Here is a 15,877-nt window from a genome sequence, read left to right as displayed (position 1 = left end):
ACTGATGACAAGGAGGAAATTCAAGCTGCTTTGAGCCCTTGGCAGCAGTAGGATCCCTTTTCTCTTCAGTCCCCGTTGTGCATCCTGAAGGACTGAGTCCATCTGTCTGTTTTCACTCACTCCTTGACCTGCACAAACAAATTATTTTGTAAAAACAATATAGGTGGTGAATTGTGGCATACAAAATGTGTTTGTATTTGCAAAACACTGGATGTACTCTAATGTATTTTTTTTTAACAATTATGTCCTATAAACTGAAACTTGGCTGAAGAGCTCTATGCAGCATGTTGGTAAACAGCAGTCTCTGCCAGGGCACTAGTTGCTGTCTGAATATTGTGGGAAAAAAGAAATTATTAAGAATAGCAGTCTTTGCATCTCTATTTCTTTATGACTGAGAAGGAAAATTGAAAGTAACTGGGAAGCAGTTGAGCCATCTTGTTTTGTTGTGGAAGTTATTTTATATTCAGCACGGCTAGGATTAGAGATGTCTGTCCTGGTAGAGGGGAGAATTTCTATTTATTCTAAAGAACATATTACTCCAAGGTTGTCCTGGCCTCCTCCACCCTTGCTGCCATGCTGAATGGCTGGCCAGCCCCACGCTGCTCCAGGGTGCTCTCTCCATTGCCCTGCCATTTCATTACTTCCTTGGAGACCCCTCTTGCAACTCTTTGTGACAGTGCCACCAGAAAGCCCGCCCCTAGGAAGAGAGAAGCCAAGGTGAGGCCATGCAGAGCAGTGGGGCTTCCTGGTGGTCCCTTTCCTGCTGCCTATATCCAGCTGTTGCGGCTTGGGTTTGGCTTCATCTGGTTCGTGTTTTAGCTGGCACAGGTAACACAGGCCTGCAATACTGGGACTGATGAAGAAAAGAGTCCTAATTTTTCCAGAGGCTCTCAGGTAAGGGTGAAGTGAAGCTACCAGCTAAGAGGCACGGAATTTAGGTCATTGTCCTGGAGAGGAAGTCCCCACTGTCCCCTCGCTGCCACTTTTGGTGCTACAGGTACAGCTCGGGGTACCCAGGTAGCGTTTCCCAACACCAGGTGAGACCCAACCTTGGCTTATGAAGCCAGGAGTAGCCACTGAAAAAGGTGTGACAGATCAATGGGGATGTAACCTAGGAAGAAGTATAAGGGGTGGGTCAAGAGCAAAGCTTATGGAAGGGGGAATACTTCCTGCAAAATGAATGGAAGGATAATTATATCCCTAGCAATTGTTTGGAGGAGGAAGGAAAACACTCTGTGAATTAGTGCAGGGGATTGTGAAGCTTGGGAAAGGAAATAAGGGAGGAAGGGCAGGATGATCTTTGTGTTTTTCTTTAAGAATAGAGCAGCTGCTGTGCTGGCAATTGTCAAATTAATGTTTATAGGAGGTATTAATGTATATAAGGCAGGTTTTATCCGGTGGCATGGCAGAGATGAGGGCTTGGATGCAAACAAGCTGTGTGATGATGGAAGAGCTTGTGCTAAGGTGCCCTTGTCTTCACTGGGGATGTGCTGGGATGGAGCAGCAGCTTCTGTGCCCCTTTCCTCAGTGCACCTGGACCTTCTGCCATGCTTGCCCATACCAGCAACACAGATTTCCTAAAGCTGCTTAAACAGTAATCCTTGCTGTTTGAAAGCATTCATTTCCACACTTCAACCTGCTGTTTTGCAGGGCCTGTTTGGAGGAGGAGGTTTCTGGAGACTATTTGGCATCCAAGTCGCAGTAACCCACTTCCTGCTTTCCCAGTGTTATCCCCAAGAATCATATGATCCCACTTATGTACACATGGGTGCACACACAGTTACATTTGTGTCTGCTGATCTACACATAACCTTAACATGTTCACTGTTGCACAGACCGTGCATGCAGGTGTTGAGGTTGTGTGAGGAGCACTGTGGTTTAAAACGTGGCCAGTGTCCAATCGGAGCAGATAGAAGTAACCTTGTATGTTTTGTTTAATTATTCCTTCCTCAGATGAAAGTGATCTCATGTTTTTAGAAAGTGATTATGAATTATGACAAAGAAACGCCCACCTTCCAAATTATTTCCACAAGGCATCAAAAATATTTCTGGATTTGAGTACATTTTACTCTTCCTTGTCATCTATGGGAGTCTAAAGAAACCCTCAAAATACCAATTGCTTATAACTAGATATTGTTATGTTACTCGAGATTAACCCCTCACTCTCAAGCATATATAGAAAACTCTATAGGGTTAGGGTTGGGCCTTGTGGAACTCTGCATGCCTCAAAATTAGGTTTTTCCTCCCTCCTTACCGGCACAGAAAGGTCTGTGCTTGTTAGTGAAATACTGATGGACTGAATATTTTTGCAATTTGATGAAGATAATGGACTGAGACAGTGTTTTTCTGGTTGCATTCTTGAAATGGGTGACTGCTGCTTGATTCTGGAATGTAATGGAAAGAGCAATCCCTGCCTCAAAGAAGTCTTTAAAAGATTGTTCAGTTGACAGAGGGAGTGGATGTACAACTTGCAGGGAAGGATGCCAGCTTCATGGTTGGCAGTACCTTGATAATGAACCTTATTTTAAGGCTACACATGGTTACTTAGTCATTAGAAAACAGCTCATTTCTTAAGGCCATCTTAATGGAAATGGCTCCCCTGCAGAAATTCAAGTCCAGGGAAGCCACTGGCAATGGGTACTAACTCAGGGAGAGGTTTTAGTACGCAGTGGTCATTCCAGAGAGAAAAAAGAGCCTAAGTAAGCGATGAGGCCAAAAGCAGTGGTGGAAGGAAAGGTATACCGAGACATAAGGGGAGGTAAGTGGGCAGGGGAGAGTTTGTCCAGAACATGGGACTAAATGACCGTTCAAATTTCTGAACATCCCTCTGGCCTCTCAGCATAGCCACATGGTTCCAGTACATTTGTGAGGAGTTTTTACTGATTAATGTAGTTCTGCAGACTGATGAGAGTCAGCTCACAGCCTGTGCTCATGGCAGCACTTTAACAAGTGGGGCAGCACTTTCCTGGTGCAGTCCGTCCTGCCGCCTGCCCTGGCAGTGATTTAGCCACCGTCAGGCAGCAGGGCACACGAGCATGGCCATATGGCAGGTGGTGCTGTGACTGCAGCTTGTATGGACCTACCTTAGCCAACTTTAATGTAGGTTGGGTACTGCTAGCAGTGTACCCACAGTGCTGTGGAGCTCCGTGCAGGCTGCAGTCCATCACTAAAAGCAAAGCATTTATTTCAGCATTTTCTGCTGAACACTGTGCTAACATAATGCAAGCCAGCTGATTTTAAGTAGCTCAGATATGTCAGTGCAATTCCTGTAAACATGCCCTTATCTTGCTTGTATCTCAGTCCTTTTGTTTCTAAGATAGCACTGCCATCCTTCGCAGATTTAGCACAGAGCGGAGCTTTGAAATACAGGTTATGGAAGATGCCTGAAAATTAAAATACTAGACGCTGTAGTGCGACCAGTAATATTTGGAGACCTCTCCCATTAGGGCTGCGTTGACTCTAATGCATGCTGCACTGCTGAACCTTTTTAGCAAGGAAGCGTCTCCACCTCAGAGTTTCTGAAGGTTGGTGGAGGGCTTCAGCGTCCACCCGGAGCCACTGGCCTGGGGTAAGCTTAGCTTTGCACCTCGACCGGACTTTTAGCTTTCGACTGCCTTCCTTTATTAAGATTGCTTTCTGGAGTCTAGAAACCTAAATGTTCCTCTCTTTCCTTGAAATGCGGAGGAGTTTCTTTGCAAAATACTTAATCACCGAAGTAGGTGTCAGTGCCTGCTGCAGGGAGGTACGGGATTGTGCAGGGAACGCCGGCAGCGGGGAAAGAGTTAATCACAGGCTCTCCTCCTCCTCCCTCTGCTCCCTCCCTCTCTCTCTTTTAAGTCTTGACCACAGAGTGAGGGAGGCGGGGGTTGGGCTCAGGGTTTGGCTCGTGTGGCTGCAGAAGTTTTTCCGGCTGCTCTGAGCGCGGCAGCCCGGGGCGAGGCGCCGGCGCTGGGGCGGCGGCAGCGGCGGCGGCGGCTGGACACGGGGCGCGCTCGGTGCGCACTCGGTGCCGGTCACCGGGGATGAAACCTCCCGGCTCTCCCGGGGACTGACTTCTTTCCTCTCTTTGTGTTTATTGAAACTCCTCCCCGTGGCGTCAGGTTTTCCTGAAGGAAGCTCTTGAGCAGAAGCTGGAGAAGGATCGGGAAGAGGAGTTGAGGAAAGCATCTATAGTCATCCGGGCCCACGTCTTGGGCTACATGGCAAGGTCAGTGCTGGGGGCTGCCCCACCATCCCTGTGCTTTCGTGCCTGGGTTGCCCCGACCCCCTGCATTGCTTTCTAGTCCCTCGTATCCCTCTCTTCTTCCCCTCCTGTATTCTGAAGAGAGCTGCGGTATCTGCCCTCCCTGCCAGCATCAGTTCTGCTGAAACCTTTCTGCACCTTTGCCACTTCTTCAGTTCTGTGCATGCTTGCACCCTCCCTCAATGCTGCTCAGCGGGCTTCTGCAGGGACCTGTATCCGTTGCTTGCCTCTGATGACACCTTTTGCTTGCCTTCAAGACTCTCCTGGCTGGGCCCCACCTATGCTTTGGGTCCCCTCCTGTGCCTTACGCCTGTCAACTCTGTTTTCTGCTCCCCCTGCAAATCTCTGTTCCTCACTTGCAGCTCTGCCTTTGCTCACCCTGTTTCCTCGCCCTGCCTGTTTGCCTCGTGATTTCCCTCTCCTTTTAATTAACTCTTCAGAATTGGTTTTTGGCCAGCTTTGCACCAGTAATCTCCTCTTGCCGCTCCCTTTTGCACCTGACCAGGGGAGGGTTGGGAGAACCAACTGCAGACAAACCACCCCTCTTCTGCCCCTCACAGTCAGTGTGACAGCTGACTCCTTAATGGCTGTGGCATGCACACTTAATCCCAGTAAGATGCTCTTTCCTGGCTGGTCTCTGCTCTAGACACCTGTCAGTCAGGAGTGTGAGGAGGTGAAATCCCTGGTGAGCAGGGCTGTTCTAGCAGGCACTCTTCTTAGACCTCCAGTTGCATCAGGTAGCTTATTTTGCATTGAGAAATGTGTGCAAGGGTTGTACCCTGCTTTGCCAATGTGGAATATCAGCAAAATACACATTTGGTACCAGGGGCTTTTATTCATTTATTTATTTCTCTCTAAGAAGACAAATGAGCTAGCTCTATTGTTTGTGCATGAGATTGCAAGTTCTTTGTGTCAGGGCCTCTGCTTTATTTTACTTTGTGTCTAGCATTTGGAGAGAGGGTCAGGGATTAGCATGGGAAAATTGATTTTTCTGGGAAACGTCACTGCAGGCAAACTGGATTACTGCTCTTCTGAGTTCCTGGGAAGGTAGCTGCTGCCCTGCAGCTCTGGGATGAGAGGCAGTGTTGCAACAGTGTTCCTGTTGGCTAGAAATCTTGTGGTCCTCCAGTCTCCACAGCTCACAATTCCTCATCCCACATGTTGATCTTCTGAGTCTCATCATTAAGAACAAGCGGTGCTTCTGCAGCCGGAGTGGAAATCGTCACAAGCAGCTGGAGATAACTGGACTTTGCAGGGAAGGAGAGCAGGGAGAGGGAAAGACCTAGGGAGGGAGAGTGGAAAACTTCTCTGTGGAGAGTTTCCAGTTGCACTGCACCTGTATTGGAGGTCCAGCAAGAGGGAGTTCATCTGGGCAAGTGCTGAATGGTCTGTGCAGAGCTGGGCAGGGATCAGGACTACCAGTGTGTGCTGCCTTAAGCTTGATGCCATTTCTGTTACTTTTGCAAGGACAAGTGTGTTTAAACTCATTTGGTCTGATGCAAAGTAGATTGGTGAAGAAGGGTGCATATGCCACAGGAAAGATTTTACTGGTTTCTCCCCCTTTGTGAACTTGTTCTGTGAGCCTGGAAAACTAGTCCTGAGGGTGAGAACACTTTCTTTGGTCTCATTCCCGGCAGCTTGCTATCTCTGACTGATCACTAAAGTGTGAGACAAGAAAATCAAGCCCATTCAAATGATCCCATTTTTCATAGCTAATCTGTGGAGCTCTGAGCTGCAGGTAACAGCTTCAATAGCTAAAATATGTATAACTGTTCCCAGGCTTGCAGGATCCACGTACAAATTTGGCTGTGTCCCTGGATTCTGCTCAGGGGAAGAAGACAGTAGGGAATTACTCCATAGCCCTGTGTTCCCTAGTCCTTGCAGACACAACTGCTAACTACAGCTCATTGACAGAATAATTAACTAAATTCCAAATGCAGCACTGGAGCCTTGCAGCCACCCTGCCTTCTCTTGTGATACATGGTCAGGATGTCTCCCAGCTCCTTGGCATGGACACAGGTTGAATTTCTTCAGTTGGTGCAAGTGGGTGAGTGGAAGGCTGAGTAAGGGGAATGAAATTCCCTGCCCGTGCGCAGCAATTCCAGCTGAAGGGTGTCTGCAAGCTTGGCTGCAGTGTTGAGGAGTGAGGGGGCACTTCAGCCTGGCAGATGAGTGGGCAGAGCTGGCCTGTAGCTGGGCAGGGCTTGGCACATGTTGTGCTTTAGAGACTTTCTGGCAGATGCATTTTGTAAAAGTCAGAGTGCCCTTTTTGATGCGCTCATATCTGCCTTGGCAGGGAGTGCGTGTGCAGCTGTTCACACGCCATGTGCAGGGCACAGGGGGGGACAGAGGGAGCAGGGTGAGGGGACTGCTGCCCAGGAGCAGTTTGTCTAAAACCTCCCACTTCTTATCACCTCTTCCCTTTCCTCTTCTTTTCTCTGTGCTTCCTCCCTTTGACTTAATACTTAAGGAAAAGGGCATGACCCCTGCATACTACTGCTATTAGCATCCCTCTCCTCATTTTCTTGACTGGGCTGACATATCCGCTGTGCAGGGAGGTGGCGAGCTGTCAACATGGGTCTCTGTTGCCATTTGAAGGGGGTTTGATTGCCAGGAAGGGGATTTTGAGGTGTGTCTTTTCCTCAGGGGGCTGCAGAATGTCTGTGGGAAGGATATGTGAGAATGCTGTGCTGTTTCCAGTGTGCTTTCTAGGACTGTAAGACCTCACAGGATTACTGTAGCCTGCTGGCCCAAGATCCTGTGTGTCAGCCCCATAGAAATTCCCTCTGCAAATTCTGCTTTGGAGTAAAGAAGGTTTTTATTTGAATAATACCAATGATCATTTCCCTACAGCAAGATATTAAGGTGTCTAAAAATGTTCAATTACTTTAAAAACTGTCTGCTTATTTCCAGCCTGAATGGATTTCAGCTTCAGGTCAATTAAATCTCATTATGTCTGCTGTTGGATTAATAGAAATGCCACCAAAAAATGTGGGTGCTTTAACTGGGATCAAGCCTTTCCTTATCTTTCTCTTTATTAAGGTCATGGAGCGAGTGCTTTCTTACTATAAGCCAGAATTTCTGGTTCCAAGCCTGCTTCCTCATAAATCACTTGAGGGTCTAGCATTGTTCCTGGAATGAGGTGCTAACACTGAACACAGGATAAAAGTAGCAGTGCAGTCCCCTTCTATGCGATATTTCTGCTTGCAAATATAAGAATCCCAGTAGTATTTTTTCTTTAGCACTGTGATGGGAGTTTGCCTTCACCTGATGGTCCCTGTGGCCCTGAAATCCTTCTCTGACTTGCTGCTTCCTAACATAATCCCACATCAGGTGTGTTTGGCCTTTGGTTTTTCAGTACAAGACCTTATGTTTGGCTCTTTTGGATTGTTTAATGTTTGCTTGAATCTAGCTTACAAATTTATCCAGATTACTGTGTAATAGTAACTCTTTTGTTATTTGCCCAGTTTGTGTATTATGTACAAACTTCTACCAGTGACTTTATTTTTCAGATCATTAATACAAATAGCCTGAAATTCAGAGGCAAGATCTGAGTTTTCTAGAACTTCACTAGACAACAGAAATACTGAATGATGATTCTTTTCTTTTGGGGACCTGCCATGTTTTTTGATTTTAAAGTGCTGCAAAGTTGATTTCGATATCGTTATTGTTTAATAAAAATGTTGTGCAATACACATGTATGTTTATGGAAACCTGCTACAATGTTACATTCAGCAATCAATATTGTAGTATCACTGTGTTTTCCCCCAAACAATATGAGATTAATGTGACCGGGTCTGGTTTTGCCCTGTTTTTGCTCTTCTGGAGTGATTTGCTTTTTGCCACTTCAGAGATGGGGCTATATGGGATGTTGTTCTCATATAGTAAGGCTATCTTTATGTTTTATTATAATAAATCTCCACGGAGTGATTATGCTAATTGCACATTGAACGTGTGTATGTGGAATGCAAGGAGGCTGGGTCAGTGGACCTTCTCTTTCCATGTGCCAAAGATCCAAAGACCCTCCTCCTCTGAGGGTCTTCATGGAAGTAGGTGCCCACAGAAACAAACCAGTGGTAGATACAGAAGTGAGAACGGTGGGAAGAATACGATTTATGGGTAGTGGCAGTAGAGGAACAGAAATTGTGTAATTTCTGAGCAATTTCCAAATTCCTTTTTCCGTGGATGCGGTAAGGTGGGTCAGTACACCAGGGCGTGAGAAATGCAAAGCACGTGTTACTTCGTGGCACGCTAAGCGTCTGGTTCTGTTTCTAGGAAGAAGTACCAAAAGGTGCTAGCCAGTGTCGTTATCATCCAAAAGAACTACCGAGCGTACTTCTGGCAGAAGAGCCTGCTGCGGCTGAAGGCAGCTGCCGTCACCCTGCAGAAGCACTGGCGTGGCCGCCGCGCCCGCAGGCTCCACCAGCACCTGCTGCGGCAGGAACTCCGTCGGAAGGAGGAAGCGGAGGAGAGAAGGAGGCGAGAGGAGGAAGAACAGATCAGAAGAGAGGAAGAGGAAAGACAATGGCAAGAAGAGGAGGAGTGTAGAAGGAAACGGGAAGAGGAAGAGGTGAAGGAAAGGTACAGGATGGTATCTCGCCTTCATAGTTCCCCAGCACGAAAGCTGCTGAGGTGTAAGAGCAGGTCTGGGGCACTGGCGTGATGGTGGCTGGAACAGCAGCTGTGTGAGACAGTGTCCCAGTGCCGGGGGCAGAGCTGGGGTGGGCTGTGGGCAGTTTCAAATAGAAAAGCAGCTTGAAAAGGAGTGTCCTGCTTCCTTTAGGGAAGCTAATTCTGGTGTATTTTTACCTCTGTTTAGTTTTTTTCTGCTTTGGAATGTACGTGAAAGGAGGCAGTTTCACTGACTGAGCAGAGATACATAATTTTCTTGTTACCATTGTAGTGGTAAAGGAAGTTTTATGCAGTCTTCCAAAATCTGGAGGGATTAGCAGCGTGAGAAGATACCAGTATCATGGGGTTTGGCATGTCCAGTATCTGGGTCAGAGAGCAAGATGGGCAGCACACCTGTGCTGTGCTGCAGTTCTTACACTCATGAGAATACACGTGCTCTCCCCTTTCCTGCTGCTGTGTGTCTCTCATCAGGGATATGGATGTGCTGAGAGATCAGGAGTGGAAAGGAAAAGTTAATGTGACAAGAAGAGGCGATGTGTGAGCAGTGACAGTACACCTATTGAGAGTCCTGCACCTCAGGCATCATTTACTGTTCACTCTGGGGTTACCTACATCCTATCCAAACTGGATGTGTCTCTTGATAATCTTTTGTTTTAAGAAGTACAAAGCCTCAACTATGAGATTATTGTATAAGTCTGAGCAAAGTTTTTCATAAATATTTGGTTATGTTTCTTGTAGTCTTTTGTTACATACTTGTCCTGAAGTTGAGTCTTGGCAGACTTAGATGCGTGACAAGCATCAGAAAATTCTCAGGTTAGAAGCATGTCACAAGGAAAAGAGATTGCCTGTAGTTTCACTGGAGATAGTAGGGTGATGTATCTGCTTCGACAAGACATGTAGGCAGTGACACCAATGATAAACAGTCTGGTCAAGGAAGTTGTTGAACAACACTGAAGGCTCTATTTTATCAATCTGTCAATTTTCAACAACAGCCTCATGAGCCACATGAAGCTGTGCAAGTTCAGAATGTGAGTAACTAGATTTGTAGATATCAAATGCTACAGATGCTCTCTCAAGTCCAAAGTCCTCATTGTACTAAGTAGAGCTTGTCTTTACCTAGTTTTAGATAAAAGGACCTATTTAGCTTACTTGTTCTAGTGTGTTTCTGCCCTGCCTTTAGTTCCCAGCCTATGACAGATGTGTCGAACCCAGCATCATTGTAAGGAAGTGTCAGTGTTTCTAGAAATCAGGTGAACTGCTTGTTTTCCTTTCATTTTCTACTTGATGTCACATGGCTTCATTCAGAGTGAGTAGCCAGAAAGGTACTAGGAGACCAGCCTTGCTAAATCCTGAACTTCCATTTGACCTCAAAAACGAGTTGGAAGTCCACGGAAATTGCAAATCGGCTACTCTGCCAAGAACAAGCAAAAAACCACGACATGTATAGAGACAAAATTAGAAAGACCAAGATGCAAAATGAGCTATAGAGAACTAAAAGTTGGCATGCAGTTATTGTGCATATACTGTTAGTAGAAGGGAGACATAGAACAATTTGGTCCACTGTTCAACAGGAAGAAAAAATTACAATGTTGAGAAAGCTGAGGTATTTGATACTATTTTTATTTGTCTTCCCCAAAAGGCTTAACTTTTAGACACTAAATACCGTTGGCACAGATGTGCAAGAATTTGGAACCTAGCAGGGTTCCAAAGATATTCCAAAGATATTCCAAGATGCTCAGATAAATCACATTACAAAGAAGTCATCTGAACTTGGGGAAATTAATATTTGGGTATTTTGAGAACTGGTTGAAGTAGTTTGAATCAGTAGCTATTCTCTTTCTCCTCCTTTGTGGATAGCAATGAAGTTTCCATAAAACTGGAAAATTCCAAACATCATGACTCCCTTTTAAAATGAGAAAAGGAAGAATGAGGGAATTGTGGACCAGTCAGCCTAATCTCCATTTCAGGAAGATACTGAAACAAATAATCAAACCGTTGTAAATGCTTGATAAAGAAGTTAAGAGCCAATGTGGATTTCTGAAGAACAAACAGCATTAAAGTTACCCGTTTCCTTCTGCGGTAGCTTATGTGTGCCTTGTGGATAGGGAAAAGCCATAGAGGGTAGGTAACTTGACTTGGGGTAGGAAAGGGCTTTGACATGTTATAATGATATTCTTAAGACACTGTAAGGCATGTGGTTTGGAAAAAAAGTACGTGAAGCAAGACTAGGATTTGTTTTAATAATGCATTGTATTATTGCATTTTAATGAGTAAACAATAGTAGTTTTTTGTTAAATAGGAGAGAACTCTTGAATGGGATTCTTCCATAGTCTGTGCTGGATACGGTACTAATGTTGTCATAATAAGTTGTATGAGGAAGTATGAATATCCGTATTAAATTTGCAGATAAAACCTTCTGGTGAGGGACTGTAAATACATAGCTAGATAGGATTACAATTCGAATAATTTTGGCAAATTAAACAAATGGTCTGGAAAACATAGGATAGCTTTCAATACGGACATATGCAGATCTACAGTTCAGAATAATCAGATGCACAGAAAGAGAAGGAGGAATGGCTACTTTAGCAGCAGGAAGCAGGTCTGGAGGCTGAGATGAGTATCTGTCACTGGTCCTGTCCATAAACAGGATTGTTTCTGTACGATGTGGGGGTGATTTTTCTGTTCTTCCTGGTTCTGGTAGGGCTTCAGTTGGAGTACTGTCCCTGGTTTGGGGTATTGCATTTCAGGAAGAATACGGATCAGCTGGAGATGGATGGAAAGCAGCAAGAAATATCAGAGGTCTAAAAAATGTGAGGAACAATTGCAGGAATTAGTGTGTAAATTGTAGGTGGCATTTCTGATTTGTTTTAAAGTAGCTCTGCTGCTTGAACCCTCTTATCATTTAAGTCAGTTGTTTAACTCATGATTACTGTTAGAGATCTTTCAGTAGAGATGGAACCATCTGGATCTCACTTACATCAGCTTTCTTCTATAAATATTTCCTGGATTTCTTTTTTTTTTTTTTGAGAGAGAGACCAAGAGTGAGAGCTTTAAGGACTTTGTGACTTACAGCTGCAATTTAGAATTTGGCTGGGAAAAGCTCTGGGTCTTGAGAAATAAATATTGTTGCCCTCCTGTTCTGCTTAAGGTTGAATTATAGATTTGAAAGTTACCACTGCCAGTCTGAATTTAGCTGCACAGTGGTAGCTACAGGCCGACTCTTCCATCCAGCCACATCCTATCGCTGCTCCCTGTGGATGACCCTGACACTTGTCCGTCTGCCGGTTCAGTTGCTTGTAGTGTGCTCGCTGTGGAGAAACTGGTGACAGCAACAGCTTTCCCTTGGAGTGCAACCTTTTTGATCTGGGTGGAGATGCAGCACTGTGGGATAGGTTTTTTCCTCTACTCATGTTTACTAACAAACTCTGACTCTTACAGCCTTTACCTAATAAACTAGGTTTTGCATGCCATTGAGAAGTTATGCAAGCTGGAGCACCCAGATCTTCAGAACAGAAACTCCTCAGCTTAGTCATTTCACAAAGTACAAAAATTTAATAACTTTTTTAAGGCTTTCATACAATAAAAGCAAAACAAAACACAAATTCAATGTTAGTATTGCAATAATTCTGTTCTGTTTAAAACAAAACAAAACCACAACAAACAACAACAACAACAAAAACCCACCAAACAACACCAAAATTCCCAGAGTTTCCTGATATCTGTCAGTTATGCATGTGTAACCTCATTTAATATCCATGGGTGCACAGTACTTCAGAAGATTGTGTTTACATTTATCATGAGTCTAACTGATCTGTCTTTCTGTCACTGTTTCAAATGTCCTTCCTAGTGTGTTCCAAATAATCCAATTTTCTGAGTGGGGAAAGTCTGTTGTATCCACAAAGGTCATGCCAACCACAGAGAATTGGATTTTTACTAAATTACAAAAGCTTTTAGATCAGTCTTACAACGGGTACCTTATTTTGATGTTGTCAATGGAGGGATGACGTGTTCATGTAATTCTGAGAACTGGGTCTGTGTCTGACTATCATATCTTGTTTTGTAACAGAGAAAAGGACCAGCTGAATGTGCTACTCCAGGTGGCCCAGGTAAGTTTAACAGTTATTCTTTTCTTATGTCTGCTCTTGAGTATCTGTGAAGGGTCCTTCATTGCCTACACTTTGCCTGGAGCTAATATTGTTATTGTAGCAACGCTATTTACAAAATGGGCTTTGTTCACTCAAAACCTGCAGGTGTTTGGCTTCAGCAGAGGTGCATAGAGTTATTATAACAAGGTAGGGTTTTTTTTCAAGGCTCGTGTACAGGCTTGCATAGTTCCTATTTGAAAATTTCTGTACTGAACATGCAGCATCCCTTTTTTATCTCTGCCGCCTGAGCTTATTAGGTGACCTTGTGATGTGCTACACTGTGACACAGTCTGTTTTGCTGGATTGTTGCCCGTAACAGCCAAAGTAAGAGTGCAGCCGGCTGCTATCATGGCTAAAATAAACCCCTTGTAACTGATCTAATTGTTGGTACTTGATATATCAAAGAGCAGACCACCTACCCTGAGGTGTGTGAAAACAGCTGTGTGTCATCCTATTTCTTTTCCCAAACCACTTGTTCCTCCAGTTTCGTGCCAGCAATATTTAGGAGACGACAGATTATGGTATATAAATGCATTTGTCCACAAGTAAGAGTCAAGTAGAGAACAAGCAACAGGGTAATTGTAAAGAAAACAAGGATTGTGACTTAAAAGGGCCAGTTCATTAGCTTCATTGTTACACTCCTATCCAAAAGAACATGACATTCTTTTGGAATTCATTTTTGCTTTTTCTTGTGTGTGTATGTTTTCATCATCCTCCATGGAGGGGAGGGCAGCTTTATCTTATAGCTAAATGTCAGTGAAAATTACCAGTATCTTTCATCTTCTTATGATTGAGTACTTGCTAGAAATTTCCTGTTACCTCAGTGTGGAGAATAGAGGAAGATGGAGTCTTCAGCAGCCAGCCCTCATCCATCTAGTGATGCTGAAGAATGCCAGGAAGTTCTGGGTCGAGTTTTGGTGGGGTGACAGGCCCCCAACTCAGGAAGCGACAAAATTCCCAAATATTTTAATTAATTTCTGGGAAATCTTCAGCTCTTAAGCAGGCTATGCTTATATGTGTTTGTATATATTAATAGTTGCTTTCTCCTGTATGTGTGTATGTGTGTGAGATAGTTCAAAAAGAGAGGACGGAGTTCCAGAATTCTTTTATCCAAATTGTACTGTACAGAGGGCTGTAACATGAGCAGCAGACAGAGAGGCCCTTCTAAGAATTCACTGATCCCAGACAGCTTCTTTGTATGATTCAGAAAGGAGGTAGGATGCTGGAAAAAAAGGAATTGCCTGAAGATCTAGTAGTTCTACCCTGAGCTTTTTACACTGTGGATGATTGCAGGATGCTTAAAGCAATCTTTTTTCAGATGGGAGGTATAAGGCAAGCACAGGAGATAGAAAGAATGAAAGGTCCGGGCAAGGAACACATATAGATTGAAGAAACTGCTTTAACACTATTGTAAATTCTTCAAGGTGGAAGCAATAGAGACTGAGGAGGTAGATATTCCCCTGCAAGAAGAAGAGAGACGTCAGATGGAGGAGATCTTGAGACTGGAGAAGGAGATTGAGAAGCTGCAGCAACAGAAAGAGGATCACATGTCTATCATCTGTGAAAACACCAGGAACGAAATCAATCGGCAGCGAGAAGAAGAGATCCAGAGGCTGGAAAAGGAGGCATCTAGGGTTGCCCAGGAGTTCTTGGAGCTGCTGGATTTTGGCAATCTGGATGAAAGTGTGCAGAACTTAGAGCGGTCACTTTCTAGTGAGGGGACACTCAACATTGACTGCAGCCTGGTGGCACCACTGGCTGAAGAAGAAGTGGATGAGGGTTTTCATGCTGATGACGAAGGACGGCCAGCTTCCAGTTTGGTGGTCTTGAATCAGCACAGCACAAGAAACAGTGATAACTACTCAGAGGAAGTTGTGGACACAAGCCTTTCGCTTCTCCCAAGGGAAGTGGGAGAGGTTGTCCCTGCTTCAGGACAACCTGTGGAAAGAACCACGAGCTCCAAGGAGCAGAGAGCCCCATCTGACCCAGCAGAAAGTATTTATAGCACTGTCTCAGATACGCAGAGGAGTAACAGTGGTGAGGTGGGAGATCAGATTTACACTTCCCCTGCAGATGTGGAGTCTGACTACGACCATGAGGAGTTTGATGGCTGTGGAGATACAGGCAGTGCCTCAGCTGAGCCTCTGAATGGGAAGGAAGGTCTGAGACACTCCCATGGTACCAGCCTGGACTCCAACCGTGGCAGCCTGGACTCGGTAAGTATCCGTCCCCTCACCTTTCCAGACATTGGTGTGACCTTGTTGATATTTATAACATCCTTGCCTTCTTACTGCGTGCCTGCTTGCTCTGAGTATTGTTACTAGTATATAACTCTCTCTTATGTCAACAATCAGCTTGAAAAAAAGGGAAGAGTCATAGATAGGCTGAAGGCCAGAGGGCTTGTGACTGTCCGGTATCTGCTGGTATACAAACTAGCACACACCTAGGCTTTTTTAGATTGTTTCCATCACCATATATTAACACCATTTAGGAAAGCAGGCAACTAATATCTTAGAGGTATATGTTCTGCCTTAGAGAGATTTCATAGAAGCAGCCTGAGCTTCCAGTGGACAGTCACAAAAGGAAATGGGAAAGGCTGAGGTTTGATTTGTTTCATTACTAAAACATCTCTTGTTCTAGTCCTGTTACTGTTCAGAGTCAAGGGTTTATTTTCAGCCGCTGTGTACTTGTTAAGCTATTCTAAGGCTAGAAAGAAATTACTTTGCCGATCCTGGCTGGATCCGGGTGCGCACAGCCAGGACCACTGGACCTCTTCATTTCCCCCACAGGGACAATGACAGGGCAGGACAACTGGGCTATGAGCCTCCAGCTTGCAGCATCTCCTCTGAGATCCCGC

The 15,877-nt window shown here is 44.8% G+C and overlaps 1 protein-coding gene across 1 annotated transcript in view; it reads left to right on the top strand.

Moving 5' to 3' along the window:
* LOC135990154 (unconventional myosin-X-like) overlaps positions 1-15,877 on the top strand; it is a 71,403-nt gene that overhangs the window by 34,492 nt on the left and 21,034 nt on the right. The window contains exons 20-24 of the mRNA XM_065637591.1: positions 4,101-4,207; positions 8,519-8,850; positions 8,990-9,010; positions 11,657-11,674; positions 14,473-15,236. Coding sequence (XP_065493663.1) covers positions 4,101-4,207; positions 8,519-8,850; positions 8,990-9,010; positions 11,657-11,674; positions 14,473-15,236 — 1,242 coding nt within the window. The remainder of the gene's footprint in view (positions 1-4,100; positions 4,208-8,518; positions 8,851-8,989; positions 9,011-11,656; positions 11,675-14,472; positions 15,237-15,877) is intronic.

This window comes from Caloenas nicobarica, chromosome 6 (assembly GCF_036013445.1).
Source record: "Caloenas nicobarica isolate bCalNic1 chromosome 6, bCalNic1.hap1, whole genome shotgun sequence".
Classification (NCBI taxonomy): Eukaryota; Metazoa; Chordata; class Aves; order Columbiformes; family Columbidae; genus Caloenas; species Caloenas nicobarica.
Note: the sequence above shows the minus strand (reverse complement) of the source record. Positions and strands in the feature narration are given on the sequence as shown.